The following is a 19394-nucleotide window of genomic DNA, read 5'->3' on the forward strand; positions in this document are numbered from 1 at the left end:
GCGCGCGCGTGAACATCAAAGCCTAACTTTTTAGTGTCTTCTTCTCCCTCTCTTTGCTGGCTGTTCATATAATTATAGAAGTGTCGGGTGTGCAAGAAGAAAGATGATCTCGATAACATGCGGGTGTGCGATGATTGCAACGGATGCTGGCACACCGCGTGCAAGGCTGACGATGCGCCGAAACTGGCCCATGGCATCTGCTGTGAATGCAAGGTACTGTCCCGTGTTTCCGGACTATAAGCCGCACTGGAGTATAAGTCGCACTGGAGTATAAGCCGCACTGGAGTATAAGCCACACTGGAGTATAAGCCGCACTGGACGGAATACATACATCTACCCTAATTATCACCATTAATTTGATCATCAGAGTACAGGCCGCACCCTTTTTTGGGCGAGTTTTGAGTGTTCCAAGTGCGGTATATACTCGGAAAAATACGGTATAAAATTTAAAATGCATTATGCACCTCGTCCAGGCGTTTTTGGAAACTGCCAACTATAGAGCCCACATGACACATTCATTCCATGGCTGCGATGGCAACACCCACATCATAATTATAATTATGGCAGTCATGCTATGATTACGTGACAGTTGATAACGGAAATGTACCAATACAGGTCCTCCCTCATTATAACGAGACCGGTTAGTACATAAACCCCGTTAGTAAATAGAAATCTGAAATTCCCCGGCAAAACGTGGTCTATACAACTGTTTACAGGTCCGGTTACAACATAATCCGTTAGTACATGATGTAGACATCTATTCAGTCACTCACAAGACAGCCATTGTGCTAAACAGATCTTCTTTAGTTCTCTATCAGAAGTGCGCCATGTCATCTCTCTCGTGCTATACATAAAGCGGTACAAGCACGTGCATGCCTGCACGTGCGTACATAGTACTACATACAACTGCATGTACGATATCTACATTACCCCCCTTCCCTCAAAAAGAAAAAAAAAAAGAAGAAAGAGAAAAAAGGAAAACAAAAACAAAACAAAAACACTTGCATCCGTATCCTGCAGCTTGCAGAGGAATGTACGTACATGTGTTGGAGTAAAAGAGAGACGGGAAGTGTTGCAACTATTAGAAATAATCTGACTCAAAACTTGAGGCAAAAACACCATGAGTTTGAGTTACAATGCAAACTCGACCAATAAGGGGAAAAAATAAAGAAAAATCTAAATATTCACAAGGTAGTTAGAAGATTCTAACCAACGCCAATCTGGTAGCGATTGAAGCCACTCATTTGGTAATGCATGACTCGACGACTCAGATGTCAGCTTCACGTGCTTTCTCTGTAAGCTTGATCTGACGGCCAGCTCTGGTCTGTACGCCCTCGCGGAATACACTTGGACGAGATGTTGGCGGTGACAGTGACATACAGGCCGGTGTTGCAGGTGATGCTGTCGTCTCCGGTGAAGCTGCACGAGACAACGGCAATGTGAGCGCAGTTACCGGAGCTTCGGGCCTGGATGTTGCGCTGCTCTCTGACGGAAGGCTTGTTGGGTCGGACACTGGCAGTGCTGGAGCACACACTGGCTCTGGCACATGCTCCCTCTCTGACTGTGCCAGAGGTTCACTCATGGGTGCTTTCTCCGCTGCTGCTGCTGCTGGTGCTACAAACTCGGTAACATGCTGACGGTTCCGGAGCAGTATGCGTGACCCATCAGTGACCCCAACCTGACGACCATACTGCTCTACTACCTTCCATTCTTTTCGAGGGTCGCTGTACCCATCATGGAGCACTACCCGCGTACCTGATGGCAAATGGGGTAACTTGCGGACACCTCGGCGCGAGTCATGACCTTCAACCATTGCTGCTTTCGCCTTGATCTGCTCAGATGGGTTGACGATCTGTGGGGTGATGGATGCTGGAACCCGTGTCCGAATGACTCTGCTGAACAACGCTTCGCTCGGCGATGTACCTAGCATCCGGTGCCGCGAATTGCGAATGTCGAACAAGACTTGAGTGATGCGGCGGTGTAGCGGTAGATGAGGTCTCAGGCTGGCAACTCGTTCTTTCACCAGACGATGTAGTCGCTCCACCATACCGTTAGAGCGGGCATACCGGGGGCTAGACTTGCAATGCTCAACACCCAACTGAGCGAGAAACTTGGACATCTCAGTGGATGCAAACTGTGGGCCCCAATCCGAGACGAGTGTTGAAGGCAGACCAAACCGTGCGAACAACTCCATCAGCTTGTCGATCACACCCGTTGTCGTAGTATTGGACAGTGGTAGAAGCTCTGGCCAGCGGGAACCATAATCAATAGCAGACAGGAACGTGGCTCCCTCAATGGTAACAAGGTCAATGGCCAGTTTCTGCCAGACACCTTCTATCTCTGTAGGGAGGAGCTGTTGCGCTGGATTGGAGCGTTTACGCCAGCATTCAGAGCATTTCTCTGCAAACAGATTGGCATCCTTCATGAGACCTGGCCACCAAACCCGTTCGCGAAGGGTATCCCGGAATGCATCGATGCCTGGATGACCTTCATGTGCTAGTCGCAGCACCGCTGGGCGGAGCTCTTCTGGAATGACGTAGCGATTGTCTAGCATGACAATCCCTTCAATGACTGTCAGCTGATGGCGTAGCAGGAAGTAAGGCTCTTCCGTTTGGATGCACCCTGACCAAACTGATGTGCCCACTCTTTGTCGGACGCTGCTCAGTGTCGGATCAGAGTCCGTGGCCTGGCGAATATCCTTGGAACGAACCGGACGAGCCTCGAGAATGAGACTAACGAATTCCGCCATTGAACGTGCCTCTGCAGGTGAAGCTGTGCGATCAGGTAGAGGAGCTCGAGAGAGGGTGTCAGCACAAACCATCTGCTGGCCAGGGACGAACACCAAGCTGTAGCGATAGGGCATCAATGCGACCAGCCATCTCTGAAGCCTCGGTGGCACTTCGTCGAACGGCTTCTGGACGATAGAAATAAGCGGCTTGTGATCCGTAAACACTTGCACTTCTCGGCCTAGTACATACTGCCGAAAGCGAGTCAGGCCGAATACCACTCCCAGCATCTCTCGTTCCAGCTGAGAATAGCGTGACTCAACATCTGATAGAGAGCGACTGGCACATGTCACTGGTACCCAACAGCCACTGGTATTCTTCTGCCACAGGACTGCTCCCAAACCGTCTGGCGATGCATCACAGCTGATAGCAGTAGGGACGTCCAATGCTGGTTGAAAGAATGCCAACGCTTGCAAAGCTGACGCTATACCAGCCTTTGCTGAGGTGAATGCCTGCAGGACTTCATCATCCACACTGAAGGGATCACGCTTTGCTAGCCTGCGCAGAGAAGCCGTGATCTGGGCCAAGTTCGGAATGAACTTTCCAAGGTACGTAGCCATCCCCAGGAACCGTCGCACATCAGAGATAGATTTCGGAGGGGCCAGCTCCTGGATGGCTTGCAACTTGTCATCATTAGGGGACAAGCCGGTCGCACTTAGCCAATGTCCCAGATACTTCACACGGTCCTGGTTCAGTCGGCACTTGGTCCAGTTGAGTTGGAGGTTAGCTGCTCGCAGTCGCTGCTTGACTGCTTCTAGCCGTGCATCGTGTTCTGCTTGATTGGAGCCAAACACTAGGATGTCGTCGATGTAGACGATGACTCCTGGCAGGCCTTCCAGAATGTCGGACACCACTCGCTGGAAAATCTCAGGCGCACATGCAATACCGAAAGGTAAACGCTTGAAACGGAACAGGCCACAGTGCGATGAGAAAGTCGTTAGAGGCCTTGCTTCTTCTGACAAGAGTAGCTGATGGAATCCAGATTCCGCATCCAGAACTGAGAAGACCCCTGCGCCATCAAGCTGAGCTGTGATCTCGTCAACGGTTGGAAGAACGTTGCGCTCACGTGTAACTCTCTTATTCAGTTCTCTGTAGTCCACGCATAGTCGCAATGCTCCATTCGGTTTGCGTACTGGAACAAGTGGTGACACCCACGGCGTGGCTTCCTTGACGGGTTCAATGATATCCAACTTGGTCAGCCGTTTCAGCTCGGTCTCGATGTCAGCCCGGATACTGAAAGCTGGGCGTCGGGGTGGCTGGGCTAGAGGCTTTGAACCGTCTTCCAGAGAGATTTCGATGGGTGACACGTTCACCACGTTTGCTTGTGACAGGAGGTTCAGCTCCTTGATGACATCCTGTCCGAAGAGAACGGAGTGCTGACTGGCTGCTACCACGAAACAACTGCACTTCACGTTCTTGCCACCATGTGAAATGTGGACGTCAGCCATGCCCAAAGTCTCTACGACACCGCCATTGTACGCTTTCAGCAAGCGGTCACTCTTGCGCGTGGGCTTGATCACATCATCAGTGAGGATCGTCCGAGTTGCATCTGTGTCTAACAGTCCAGTGCACAGCTCGCCATTGACTTTGAGTGTAGTCTGGAATGTCTTGTCGCCTGCGAGTGCCGAGCTACTGACGGCGAAAGCGGAGTCGTACATGCGACTTGCATGCTCATACTCATCAGGCTCATCCTCTACTGGCCGGGCTCTTTCTTCGTGTCTTTCCACTTTGTTTGACATGCAGACCGCTGCAAAATGCCCTCGCTTGCCACACTTGTTGCAGGTGACGTTGGCCGCAGGACAGTTACGCATGCCTGGTTTGTGACTACGTCCGCAGTATTTGCACTTCTTTCCCTCTGATCCAGAACCAGCTGCAGAGACAGCTTGCACACGCTGGATGGGCACGGGGAACACAGGCGGTGCGTCACTAGCTCTGGTACTATCGTACAGTTTACTGTCAGTAATCGACGCTTCCAACGCCACTGACTTGGTGACGGCGTCGTTCAGGGTCAGCTTCGACTGTTTCAGCAGCTCCTTTCGAAGCTCAACAGAACGCAGGCCCACGATCAGCTGGTCTCGAATTTGGCAGTTGACAATGGTATCCACAGAAGTGGAGCTGAATTCGCAAACATCTGCCTTTTCTCTCAGCCGCCCAACGAACGAAGTCACCGACTCGCCCTCCATTTGGCGGAGTTGGCGGAATTTGTGACGTTCAGACGTGACATTTGTTGACGGTCGAAAGTGTGCCAACAATGCGTCCGTCAAGGCTTGGTACTCATCTCCAGGTGAGCCATCTTGTGTCTGCTCCACCGTGACAACCAGACCTTTCACAATGCGCCTCACTGCTAATCCAGCCAGATTCAAGAACAAGCGTTTCTTGTCAGCTGCTGCCGTCACTTCACTGATTGAAAGGAAATCATTTATGTCCTCGAGCCAGAGTTCAAAATCAGCACCGACGTTGCTCGCAGCATAGTCAGGAATAAATTCCTTGGGCGTCCTGCCCTTTGTCATTTTCGTTCACTGCGCCAATGTAGACATCTATTCAGTCACTCACAAGACAGCCATTGTGCTAAACAGATCTTCTTTAGTTCTCTATCAGAAGTGCGCCATGTCATCTCTCTCGTGCTATACATAAAGCGGTACAAGCACGTGCATGCCTGCACGTGCGTACATAGTACTACATACAACTGCATGTACGATATCTACACATAAAATCCGTTATAGCGACCCTTTACCCAGGTCTCCGGAGTGCCAAACTCTCAGTATAAGATAATATTGACCATACAGGACCAAGGCCAAAACAAGTAGGATAAAGCAGAAAGAGGAAACGTATTATGTCGATGTATTCTTGTTTGATCCAACCGACAACAAGCTCACACCACTCAGTTTGGGATATTTACAGGATACAGGAACAATATGGTACAGGTGAAACAAGAGAGAAAGAAAGCTATACGTCCATCACGGAAGGAACAACAACTAACTAGAAAAGGAAAATATCGAAGAAACAAGTAGCGCAAGCGAAAGCCAAAACGCTCTCCTCAGCAGAACGTGCACATACACGTGCGCCTACAAAGCACCCACAGCAGCGCAAACGACGCCAACGTACTACACTAATCTACACTAATCTACATGCATCAAAATAAGGAATCCAAAAGCAACCAAAAAAGTAGCCAGCTCTGCAGAAGGATCCGCGACTGAGTACAGTCCGCGTAGCCATGGGACCTCATGACGTCAACCAAACAAAAGACACAGAAAAGACGTGTCAGATAAACAATAAATAAACCAAACGCAAATTCAAACAGCAAACTAGTATTAGTAAGCTAACGATAAACTAGTAACACTGAGACAATTCGACTGTCACAAAGTACAACAAAATCACATGCAAGAAGTCCTTTCACTTTGTCCACCTCTCGTTGCGTGACAGTGAATATGGACGATCCTTTGTATCCGAGGAAGAGTTATGTTGGAGATTTTCAATTATCTTATATCGTGTTGAAGCATCGATAATTTATGTTGTATCGAGGGTAGCCCCGGTAAGTCTGAAGTAGTACCTATTTCACCTTTAGCTGCAAGTCCTGCTACAAGATAAGTCTCGTTATAAGAAAACTTTTTCGATGGCCCAGAGATTATTTACTAACGAGGGAGGACCTGTAATTCACTTTTTTCATTCGTTTGAGGGAAAGTTGCAAACAGGGAAAGTCTGAAGAATTGACTGTCACCACCAGGACTCGAGTTAGCGACCCTCGCTTGTGGCCAGCGATGCTCTAACCACTGAGCTATGGTGTAGCCGTCATCTTGGATGACGCAACAACAAGCAGCAACCATTCAACATTTTCTTCATACAGTCAACTTCGAGTATATCGACACTCGGCGGGGCATCAGAAAAGTGTCCTTATTCGCGAAGTGTCGTTATATCCCAAGTCTCATTATATGTGTTACAGTTGGATGGGACTTTGCTCTGTGCATGGAAATTTTGTCGTTATTCGCGAATTGTCGTTATATCCGCAGTCGTTATTAGCGAAGTTAACTGTACTTCGTAACTCATGCTTCCTGTTAAGCAGCCCTCGCTGTAACCCACACACCACTCTTTACGTGGATTTGTTCGACTTTTCAATTTGTTGTTGTTGTTGTAGAAGTTTATTTAACGTCGGACCACAAACAGGCGATTTCGCCTCCTTATTTCAGCATGGATAGCACTTCCTCCAGTTCAATGTGGTTCAGGTCTATTCTCGTGTGCATGTATGTGTGTGTGTGTGTGCTTGCATATGCGTATGTATGTGTATGCCCTGTGTGTGCATGTGTCTGTGGACCTTCCTTCCGGCGGTACTTTCAGCTGTTCAATCGACAATATCGCAAGGCCGAGGCCGTAGCTCACGAGTCACTCAGCTCGGATGCGCAAAGCACTGACACAAGTGACGGCTACACAGCGGAAGAGTACTGCTTTGACTCGGCGGCTGAGGACGGCGACTCCGATCTTGATCATTGCTTTGACGATGGAGATGATCGTCATGGTTGCGCTTCGGGGGATGCAGCTAAGAAATCAACGAAGATGAAGTGCAAGACAGCACGACCACCACGGGATTTAGCAGCAGCGGAAGAGCAGGAGGTGAGCCCTAGTCCAGATACCGTAGAATCCTGCGGATAAGCCCCTGCCCTGGGCTTATCTGTTTCACAAAGACATTTCAGTGGGCTTATATGAGAACATGGGCTTATACGCGGGCACGGGCTTATACGCCGACACCAAAATTGTTTTAAGAGTAGAGCCCACATGCTCTCTTCCATTAGCACTGGAATAACTCGACTCATTTCACAATATTCCAACGTTTCGGCAAATTGCCTTCATCAGGTTCACAATTGTGCTATTGAAAAGCACCAAGGAAGTGAGAAGTACATTGCTGAAAACCACCGTGCAAACAAAAACAACCGATGATGATTGTGTTGAAATGTAAATAAAAAAGGTTGTCCCCTCGCCGAATATTTAAAAAAACCGTACTTGTACTGCGTACACGGTACGACCTAGGCACATGGGCTTGTACGATGAAGCCTTGTGATGTTCGAACTTTGCCTGGGCTTATGCGTGAGCATGGGCTTATACACAGGTGGGCTTGTCCAGGGGATTCTATGGCATAACAATACGTTTCACCCATCTCCCTGGCCTGGAGACTTATGGTTGCTATTTGGATGGTTTTTTTTATGTGCGTCTCTGCACCGTTGGTGCCGTGCTCCTGACTGTCTCTGGCATTATGTTGCGGCTTGTGCAGGCTGTACTTTTGTCTAGGGCCATTGCGATATCAAGAGCCGCGCACGCCCGTCGTCCCAAACGCTGCATGCCCGGACAGCAGCGCATCAGTCCATTCTTAAGGGGCGAGTCCGTCGTCACGCCGACGTCGACAGAATCCCCGGCAGCGTCACCGTCGGAGAGTGTATGTCTGAATATGGACGAGTCAGGCTCGTTTGAATTCTCCAATCCCGAGGTATTAATTGAAAACTAACTTAACGGTTACCTCTTATCCGGTCTAAGACGACTGCTCAAGGAGGGACCTGACAAGCGTGGTCCCCGTGTAAAGGTGGTCTCCCTATCCAGGTTCACTGAACAGGAATGACATCCCTTGGTCCTGGTTGTAGTGGTCCCGGTCTAGGACAGCTGGTCGCCTTATTACCTTGACAGGTTTTTACCGTAGTACATCTTATCCCGTTTTAGATTCGTTTCGTTATTTGTTCTCAAAATCAATGGATATTAGTATCCGACTTCACGTGACTGTTTAAAAAGTAAAACACGAGGTCCTCGTACGTATTACTACTGGTATATTTCTCTCAATTCAATGGATCGGCCAGGAAAATGAACTACCTGAAAAGAGAAAAAAGTGCCAACCCAGCCAGGACTCTAACCTGGAACCTTGCTTGTCATGAGCAATGTCCTAGCAGGCCGTCTGAGCTATGGTCCCATAGTATAAATTATCCAAGGCATTTTAGAACTTAGAAGTGGCGACTTCGGCGGTACCAGTGATGACGTTGGTCAGTCAAGTGTCAAGTTGGGCAGGGAGCGTGTGTTCCTAGCGGGAACAACCAACTTCATCAGGGCATTATATACACTAAAACCTGTCAAGGCAACCACTCGGATAAGGGGACCAACTCTACCAGAACACCATTGCAACCAGGATCCAGAGATGCTATTTCCATTCGAGTGACCCTGGATAGGGGGTCACCTGGGAGGCTGGGAACAAAGACTACGTTTTGCAGGTCCCTTGAGTGGTCGGCTTAGAGTAAAGCGAGATTCACAGAAGCATTTTTGCGATGCGACACGCGATACGATGGCCGAGAAACTGGGAAATCCCCAAATCGCAGCCATGTCGCAGCCCACGCAACTGCCGCAACTGGGCCATTGCAGGAGTTGAGCTTGGCTCAACTTTTGCGATGCGACAAGCGATCTGACGTACGATTTTGACCTTTTCTACAGCAAAGTTGTACAAAGGTCCAAGAGTTGCCTGTAAATTTGTACAAGTTGTACCAAACCGCGTTAATACCATGGTGACATACCCACCTGCATTGAACTTCGCGCCAAATCCGCAGGGCGTCGTCGCATCGCTGACTTCTTCTGTGAATGGTATTTCGCGAGTTCGCATCGCACGCCTCAGTCGTAGATCGCGTCGCATCGCCCATCGCATCGCAAAAAAAGCTTCTGTCAATCCCGCTTAAATTACACAGGTTTAACTTGGTATTGAACTGTTGTACTCTAAGCATTTATGTATCTTAAATTACAGTGAAACCTGTCTAAGACGACAGCTCAAGGGACCGTCAAAACGTGGTCTTCGTTACTGTGACCAGGTGGTCTCCTTATCCAGGGTCATTTGACTGGAGATAGCATTCCTTGATCCTGGTTTCAGTGGTCTTCTAGGACAGGTGGTCGCCATATTCGAGTGGTTGCCTTGACATGTTTTACTGTAATGGTTGCAGGCTAAGAAACACAACAATGCTTCACCCCTCTTTGTGTTTCTCCAGAGTGTGACATCACCTGATGATGATGATGATGATGATTATGATGATGATGATGATGATGATGATGGCGATGTATCGAGCGACAGCAGCCTTGACGACAGTGATGCGTTGCCGAGTGACAGTATTTATGACAACAATGCCATTGGGCTGAGTGACAGTTGCCATGACGACAATTACGCTGCACCCGGCAACGGAAGCCATGGCGGCAATGACGTGACGTCCAGTGACAGTAGCCATGGAGACAATGACGTGTTGTCGAGCGACAGCAGTCCTGGCGAAGGCGATAAGGACACGACTTGGGAACCATCATCTCCTATAACTGTCAAGCCCAAAAAGCGAAAGAGTGGTATGATTGTGCTGTCTAAAGAGTGTGTATTGTGTGTGTGTGGTGGTGGTGGAGGAGGGGGGGTAGGTGACAAGGTGTCTGTGCCAGGCTCTTATGGAGGGGTTTCACATCTTCGTCAAGTCATGTGACTAAATAATTTGTGTAGAAAGTGATCATGTCATGTGACAGTGGAACCAACATAGCCGACATCATGTGACCCATAGATGTAGATGCAGGGGCTGACGGGATCTGGAATAGGCTTTTTCCCAAATCGCCCCGTTTTTTTTCGCCTATTCGGCTTTTCGCTTAGCTGAAAAATACATCTGATTCGGCTGCAAAATCAGGTGATTGTGCAAAAATCGGCTGCAGAATGGGAGTACATTGGAAAATCGGCTAAAAGAATTGTCGGCATATTAGCTTCAAAATTGGTGAGATATTACAAGATTTGGTAGATATTCGGCGATTCTCAAAGGGACCCTCCACAATCGGCGAAAAGCATAGCAATTTTTTGATAGTAACATGGAAATTGTGGGCACAAGTTATGCGATCGAGTCCACCAACTAAACCAGATTTTTGAACAGTCAGACGTGCACAATCTAGCACAAAACTAACAAGGAGTACTGAGACATTCCACACTCAGTTTGTTAGTTTTGTGCTAGATTGTGCACGTCTGACTGTTCAAAATCTGGTTTAGTTGGTGGACTCGATCTCATAACTCGTGCCCACAATTTCCATGTTAGGCCGGGCCGTCCGTAAATATCGATGTTCAGACGATATTTGTTCATTTCTCCCCAGACCCCCTCCCTCCCCCCCTCAAAACGAACATATACATGTTTATGCAAGGGACCGATGTTTTTAATGAAGTTCAATTTCCTCATGAAACGTGACCAGCTGCCACTCTAATTTCACCATACACCTAGGTTTATGTTGCCACGGTCGCACAACCTTGCCATGGCTATGCTCACGAGGTTGACTTTCACTTTGTGTAGGTCATAAACTACATGTTCGAACATCGCCTGTCCATAGATAGAGTTCGATATTTTTTTCTGCAAAGACGAGACAAACAGGGCCCAAACCCCCTCCCCCCCCCCCCCCCCCAAACGAACGAATATCTTCTCTAAAAAAGCATCGATATTTGTGGTCGACCCCTTACAATTAATTCTTTTTTCCTTGGCTCACCATCTGAGTTCTTAATTTTTTGGTAAGTCTCGTTTTCGGTGAATTTTTGGCCGGCCGATTTGTGGATTTTACTAGTAACTATCTTCCTAATGGCTAATGCTAGTGTGAGAGGAGGTCAAAGGACACGAGTGACACGATCTCAACGTACTAGTACTACAAGTACTGAAGAAGAGAGCTCGAGCGTTCATGCTTGCAGCAACATCATTTGTTCCTAAACGCACATTGCAACATTTGGTAGATTTTCGGCGATTCTCAAAGCAACCCTCCAAAATCGGCGAAAGGCTTAGCGATTTTTCGGTAAGTCTTGTTTTCGGCGAATTTTTCGGCCGGCCGATTTGGGGAAAGCCTAATCTGGAATCAACATGGCTGTCGTGTATGGTCATGTCAAGGGTGTGAAGTCACTGTAAAGGGTGCGTTACTGTGGAAATTATTATTTGTTTACGCTCACTATGAAGGTCGGCAAGCAGAGCAAGGGCGGTGGACGAGCTCCGTGGAAGTGCGTGGAGCTGCTCAAGCATCACTGCATGGCTCTCAACCGCAGCTGTCACTGGACAATGAGAGCTCAACTGCATCTCAGATCGCGCCTTCCAAGAAGAGGAAGGAAACGGCACAGACAGGGCAGAGGGCTGCATGCCAGGCGAAGTCAAGTCGGACAGTACCGCTGAGCACGCCGATTGTGTTTACCACACCAACAGCACCAGTGACATCCAAATCCAAGCCAAGACAGACAGCACCGAGTACGCCAACAGCGTTTACCATGCCGGCAGTACCAGCAACACCCAAAGCTAAGCCAAGCAAGTCAAAGGAGCAAGCTACATCGTCTGAGGCAAAGAGAAACACACCCAAAGCCAAACCAAGCAAACCAAGGAAGCAATTTGCAACCCCAGAGGCAACGGGTAACACACCAAAAGCAGCAGCAACGATGGCAGGAGCAAAAGCAACGAACTCATCACCAAAAAAGGGAGAGACAATACCTGGTGATGCCACCCTCGACGATGACTTGCAGGTTTGTACCGGTGCCGTAATCATGATTAAGACATTTAGGTTAAAGGGAAAGTATACCCTAAAGTGAAAACTTCACAGCCTGTAGCGAAAAATGCACTGATTCCAATGGTGAAGGTCCAGCCGTTCCTGAGTTATACCAGCTTGAAGTTTCCACTAAATTTGGTGACATCATGATGACGTCATTAACTTGCCCGGACTAGGCCGGAATTATGATGTCAGAGAGATAAGCTTTGTGCGGGAGTAGATGGGGAAATTTCAGTATTTTGGCTTTCCATTGTCCCAAAGAAGTTGGATGTTTTTCTCAAACTTCGGTATGGGACATACATGTATGGCACCCTGCCGGTATCCCGGCTGGAAAAATATTCTAGTATGAAATTCATTGTTGGGGAGAAACGAGAAAGAAATTGGTTTTTCCCCCTCTACTCCCATACAAATTCTATCTCTCTGACGTCGTAAATCCGGCCTGGTCTGGGCAAGTTAATGACGTCATCATGATGTCACCAGGTTTAGTGCAAAGTTCAAGCTGGTATAACTCGGGAACGGCTCAGGCTGCTCCGTTCAACTGGGACCTTCACCTTTGGAAGTTTCCATTGCACTTCCCCTGTGGAAGTGCAACTATAGTGAAACGTAAGTATATAAATAAAAACGATGAGGCGGATGAATGTGTTGATCGTAAGAAGTCAGCTGTGTATCTACACTTGTTATCTCGTCCTGACTGTCTTGGTGTGTATGATGACTCTCATTTTTCTGTACTGTGTCGTGCGCGTTATGTCCAACAGTTGAAAGTCCTTGAGGCAGTTTGTATACGGATTCATAAGCCTGTTTTGTGGAAGCAGAAAGAGCACGTTGTTGCACTGAAGTTGTATTCGTAGGTTGACACTTCGTTCAGTGCCTCCTCGCCTTTGGTTATGTAATCTTGTTACCTTTTTTGTGTTTCCTCAAATAAATAAAAATAAATAAATAAAAATAAATAAAAATGAACGAGAGAGCTTGGAAGCTCAGGGCCCTACGCTATGCTTTTTTGCCTTGATGACCTAGACAAAAAAAGCATAGGGATGTTATAAATACTTTACAAAATTCCTTTTTTTTAAGACATAACCTGGGATTCGAACCCGCACTATCGCCTGCCCTGCCTGCATCCCCCGATACACTTCGCATACATACTAATTCTTCCAAGTTGCTTCACGTTATCATCTTGCATTTGAAAGCTCTATTTGAATATGCATTGTGGCCAGCCGTCTTTGATTGCACGGTACGGTACAGGATAGGTACGGGACAGGTACGATCGAGGGTAATACGACACCGTCTACCGCCTTGATGACGGCAAAAAAAGCATAAGGATGTTAACAAATTTCAATTCTCCTATTTTTTATGGCATATCCTGGGATTCGAATCCGCAATAACACCCTACATGCATTCCCCCATACACTTCGCATTCATACCCATTCTTCCAAGTTGCTTCACAATATGATCTTGCGTTTGAAAGCCCTATTTGAATATTGCGGCCAGCTGTATGTGGCCAGCTGTGTTTGACGGTACAGTACGGAACGGGACAGATACGGGATAGCGCCAGGCGTGACACAAACACACAAACAAACACACAAATACCAAATTAAAGCTGTGTGGACCCTGGCTAGCGCCAGACGTTACTGAAGTAACGTCTTCTGCATAGCTACGGGAATAAGTAGAACTCCCCTTATCCGGACGCCCTAATCCGGCCGGGCACATCCGTCGACCGGTCACCTTTCTGACCTCATTCCCGAGTCACAAAAGTTGGCTTTTCAACGAAAAATGGCCCCTCAAACCATTGACTGGTGCAAAATAAGTTTACTGCATGCAAAAGTATTGTTGTGACATGGGAAGCCGGTCGCAAGTCTAGCGGCCCCAGGGCGCTGGCTAAGCAGCCGTGGGTAAGCAGTACACCACATTATGCGCTGCAGCGCGCTGGTCACATCGGATCAACATGACTGTGCACAGCACGCAGCGTTCTGTACGCGCTGAGGGCGACGGCCCAGGTCATTCGACTGGATTTCCATGTCCACGACAGTACCGGTATGTAGGTTCCGAGTAACGTGAAATTCCTTGTTACGGCTCAGGTTCAGTCCCAACCTGCCCGGATCTGGGCAGTTTTCCGGTACATGCCTACAGGCTAGCAGGCGGTGTGTCAAGTACGTGTACTGGTCCCCTGCTCATAGCGGTGCGCATTGTGGCGTTATCCGAAGTGCATGTGTATGTACACGTGTTCTCACCTGCAATTCCTTACAGTAGAGTTGCGCGCTAACGAACATGAAGCCCAAGAACCTCCAGCCTGAAATACTAAGAACGCCACAGCCTAAAGTTAAGCAGCTTGTGGGATAGAATGATATGATTCAGAACTGGCTAAGAACGTGCTCTGGGAACTCAGCCAGATTGCTGAAAGATAAGAACTGAGACGTCCCGGGCTAATCCCTAGCTTGGAAACAACGTTCTTGGGCGTGCGACTCTACTGCGCTGTATGACAGTTGTGCACTCTCCACGTGTGTATCTACCTTCCCACAGGCACTAAACGAAGCCGTGCAGAACATCTTTGCGAGCGAACCAGGGGATTGGATGCTGGATATGACGCCCAACTGTGCGTCTTCCCAAAGCATCCGGCGGGTAAGTTGTTTGTCGCCTTTAAATTACTAAGCAGATTTGTGTCGTTCTAGACCATGATTATGTCCATGCTATAATGTTGCTACAGCACTATGGGTTGCCGAAGAACTAGGAGGGGGGGGGGGGGGGTCAGCCTCCTAGCCAAGACCGTTCTTATTTGCATGCACTACAGTCTAAGCACCGTCAAGCCACCGGGTATACATCGGTATGCTGTGTGTGGGGAAACCCACGGCTGGTCGATCGTCGGCGCCCTACTGCAGCCTACAGTACTGTATCGTGGTATGGCATGCTGGTGTGGATGAGCGCAGCCCCCACCACCTTGGCCCGCCTCACTACCATCCAGCATGCCCATATGCACATAACGACTATGAATGACATGTATCAGCCATCCTACACATATACGGCCGTGCACCCCCCCCCCCCCCCCCCCCCCTCCCAAGAGCCCAGTGCATGATTGCCAACACATTTTAATCTCGGTTAAGTTAACGAGTAGGGAAGTAATCAGGGGCGTCGGACACAGTATGGTCACTAGGGTATTGACTGCATCCCGTTTTCTCTCAGGCACCCGTGAATCAAAAAAATACACTGATCTGGGCTCTAACTTTCCAAAATGTTCGCATCAGCAACCCCTCCCCAACTAGTAAATTAGGGGTGAAACGATCACGTGTAGTTCGAATATTCGAGTATTCGTTCGAAAATTTCAAACGAGCGAGTATTCGAAATTTTGCACTCGATCGTTTTTTTTTGTTTTTTTTATTTTTTAGTATTGGCATTGTATTTTTCAAAAACTTTTGTTGTACCGCTGGTCCACTGGTACCATGGTATGCATGCATTATGCATGGCTTTGAGTCAGTATTTTAAGACTTGGACGATGCGATCACCACGGCAAGTAACGTTCTGAGATATGAAAGTACTGATGAAAATCGTTACTTTACACTCTGTACAAGACGTTGGCGAATTTTGTTCTATGTTCACAGATAATTTCTTTCGAGTTGGTCGAGAACTCGCAAATCTAGTGCTTTTGAATTTTGATAAAATACTCGAAATAATCGGATACTCGATCGAATATTATGAACGAGTGATTGATTGGTCAAAATAGATACTCGTTTCACCCCTAGAGTAAATTGTACTTCGGATGGCTGACCGTACCACACGAAAATACCTTCCGACGTCCCTGGTAATGTTGCTGCAATAGTAACTCGGTGATTAGGGACTGTTGATTCTGTCAAAGTTTGATCTCGGTTCGGTTGAGTTAACGTGTAACGGATTATTGTTGATGCAACCGTAACTCAATGATTAGGGACTGCTGATTCTGGAGCTCCTCTCTTGTTTGCTGCAGTCGATACAACTTGATCCGACAGAGGAGTTCTTCGGAATCATCCACGCCCACAGGAGTCGGGAGTACAGAAGTCGTGCCAGTATGATGAACGACGTGCGCCGTGTATTCGCACGATGTCAACAGTCGTGGCCATGCTCCTTGGACGTGCAGCTTGATGACTGGCAGACAGTAGCTGAACAGGTGAGAAAGTTTACCAGGTGCTCTTCGCTGCCGTTGTTGCCGCATTCCTTCTGGGGTTTCATGTTTCTATGTCGGCTCGTTCTGAAAATTGTCTGACCCGATTTGTTCTTCTGTGTCCTTTTCAGTATTTCTCAATCTCTCACCATCGTGTCACTAGTGAGGTTTTGCATTCCGAATTTCGGTTCGGCATCCTTCGGTCATTAATCGAACATTAAATGTCGAATTTTCGCACAAACGTTTGTTTTGCAAGTCGAACAACATGTGTTTTCATTCGTGAGCTCCAGCATCAGCAACGTCCCGTGCTCCTTTTCTGCTGATCACAACGAACCATTGATCGCCCACAGAGCCGAGGGCCAAATCTGCCTCGTCAGTTGCCTCAGAAGAACCGACCCCATGGCCAAGTCAATTTTTATTCGTATCGCCTTGTCTTTTCAGCCACACAGATGATGTTGAGGACACTCCAAGAGACAGGGAGTAGACAGGCAATGGAGAAGAGCAATCAGAGATAGCTGACGATGCTGATGCCGCCGAAGACGCCTGCGAAGCCCTTCTACATGAAAATTCTTGCGAAAAAAACTTTCGGCAAAGTGAGATTTTTCCGACCAAACGTGCCGGATCTTCGAGCGCATTTTCGACCTCGCTTCCGTGTGCCGAATCTTTTGCTGAATTTCGGAATGCTTCACTAGGCTCTTTCGCTCCGTCTAACTCTCCCTGTTCTCTCTAATGTGTGCGTGTGTGTGTGTGTATGTGTCTTCTTCGTTGACCATCAGTGCAACGAAGACTCAGTTTGTAGTTGTTGGCCCCGGCATCACGCTTACTGACCGCGCTCCCCTCCAACTTGGTCAAGCGGAGGTGGAATGCGTACCGCATTTCAAATACCTCGGTTCTGTAGTGGACAGCGGTTGCCGTTCGTCTCGGGACATCGCCGCAAGGATTGCCCAAGCTTCCAGGGCCTGCGGTGCTCTTCGGAGGTCTGTATTCTCCAATCCACATCTGCTGATGCACACTAAGCGGTGCGTATTCAATGCTTGCGTTCTGTCCCTGCTGTTGTATGGCTCTGAGTGCTGGACGCCCCTTCAGCATGACCTGCAGAAGCTCTCAACCTTCAGCATGAGGTGCATCCGATCCATCCTCGGGGTCTCTCGAAGCCGGATGTGGGACGAACACATCACCAATGAAGAGCTACTGGTGCGCTGGGGAGACTCCGAGACGATTAAAGACAAAATTGCACATCGGCGGTTGGAGTGGTTGGGGCATGTGGCGCGGATGCCGGACAACCGCATCCCAAAACAGGTACTGTTTGGCTCCTTCTTGCAGCGTCGCCCAGCACATGGCCCACGCCGCAGATGGAAGGACTGTGCTGTCCGAGATCTACGTGCCCGTGGCGTGGAGGCATCATGGTATGATGTTGCATGTGAGTCTCGCGCGGAGTGGCGCAGCACCTACCAAGAGCCTGACAATGTGCCTGAGCCTCCGCCCCGAGTGGTATGTACGGTATGCGGACGGGATTTTGCACGGAAAGGAGACATGGCTCGGCATAAGTGTCTGGAGGAGCGTGCGCGGCCTGTGTCTGAGCAGCGGGGCGCCAGTCAGTGCGGGCGGTGTGGGCGGTGGCTGAGGAGCCGCGGTGGCTTGGTCCGGCATGTGTGTGCCTCAACGGTGGATGCCGCAGTGCCACCTGGAACTACCGGAGCGTCGGCACCGGCGGAGGGATGTTGTGCCGCGCATTGTGACAGGTGTGGTCGCTGCTTTCGCGGTGTCCGGGGACGGGGAAGGCATCGCTGTTCAAGGGTGGCTCATAGACCAACAGCAGCGGAGCGCTCAGCCTTCCAGCACGTGTGCATATGCGGCAAGCGGATGCGACTACCCGTGCACCTGGAGCGTCATCGAGCGTCGTGTCCTCTCTCTCTCTCTTCTCAAGTTTCCCAGTGATGGGATCACGTGACCCTTTTGCGGCAGTGACTCTACAGGACAGGACAGGACAGGTGTATGTGTGTGTGTGTGTGTGCGTCCGTGCGTCCGTGCGTATATGTTTATTTCCCCTTAACAGTTATGACTTCTTGTCTGTCTGTGTGTGTGTGTGTCTACTGCAGGTCATGATCTTGTCTCACTATCAGGGGGCCAGTGCAGCACAGGAAGCATTTGTTGGGCACTTGGAGAAACACTGCCCACAGCTCTGCCACCTGTACGAGCCAGTGCGGTTCTAACAGACAAATTGCTGGTGTTCAACAGTTGTTCTAACAGATAGGACGCCGGTAGCCTTGAATGTTGACAATGTGGTATGCGTGCAGTTCGGAAAAGGAGCAGAATTTAAAGGGAGCAGTAGCAGTAGCAGCAGCTGCGGGTGTGTCCTTGGGATTGGTGTGCCGTGCATGCCATGTACAGATATGAGTGAAGCGTATCACGCCCCCACTTATCAGGGCTACACAAACGCGCGGCATCTGAGAGAGTCACACAAACAGACTGGATGCGTTGTGGTGGGGACCTATGCACGTGAAGTGAGCTCTGACATCTACAACCATTCTCTTTGGCACTTTCCCGGTTTGCTCTATGACTCAGTATGAGCTAGACCATAGATTTCATTTAGAAAGTACTGCATGCAGTGTCATGTATTCCAATTTGCCCTTTGATTTGATTTTATTCATTTTTAAACTATGCCACCGATTAGCAGCTGCATCTGCGCCTTGATCCAAGAGGGTGGTGGCACGCTCCTGCGGATGCGGAAAGCTGAACCGTGAATTATTTTAATTTTACACTATGCACTATTAACAGTTCAATCAGATATTCTGCAGAGATAATCCTTTTTTTCTTTTTTTTAAACGAATAACGTCTGTTTTGAGTATTCATATGTCTGAAGGTGTGTCTCAAGACACACCTTCTTCAGTGTGTGGCTTCTGTTATTGGATAATCCTCAGGAAACTTACATCGTAGGAACACCACAACCCACAGGC

The 19394-nt window shown here is 48.7% G+C and overlaps 1 protein-coding gene across 3 annotated transcripts in view; it reads left to right on the forward strand.

The window, feature by feature from the left end:
• Positions 1–19327, forward strand: part of LOC135829031 (germ cell nuclear acidic protein-like) — a 29494-nt gene extending 10167 nt beyond the window's left edge. For 2 of the 3 annotated variants that reach the window (XM_065341435.1, XM_065341434.1), the window contains exons 5-12: positions 79–213; positions 7119–7391; positions 8047–8259; positions 9785–10127; positions 11741–12291; positions 14829–14927; positions 16264–16443; positions 18537–19327. In XM_065341435.1, coding sequence (XP_065197507.1) covers positions 79–213; positions 7119–7391; positions 8047–8259; positions 9785–10127; positions 11741–12291; positions 14829–14927; positions 16264–16443; positions 18537–18650 — 1908 coding nt within the window. In that variant the 3' untranslated portion in view covers positions 18651–19327. The remainder of the gene's footprint in view (positions 1–78; positions 214–7118; positions 7392–8046; positions 8260–9784; positions 10128–11740; positions 12292–14828; positions 14928–16263; positions 16444–18536) is intronic. The other variant, XM_065341436.1, reaches the window with a different exon arrangement.
• The last annotated feature ends 67 nt before the right edge of the window (positions 19328–19394 follow it).

This window comes from Sycon ciliatum, chromosome 13 (assembly GCF_964019385.1).
Source record: "Sycon ciliatum chromosome 13, ocSycCili1.1, whole genome shotgun sequence".
In the NCBI taxonomy this organism is placed as follows: domain Eukaryota; kingdom Metazoa; phylum Porifera; class Calcarea; order Leucosolenida; family Sycettidae; genus Sycon; species Sycon ciliatum.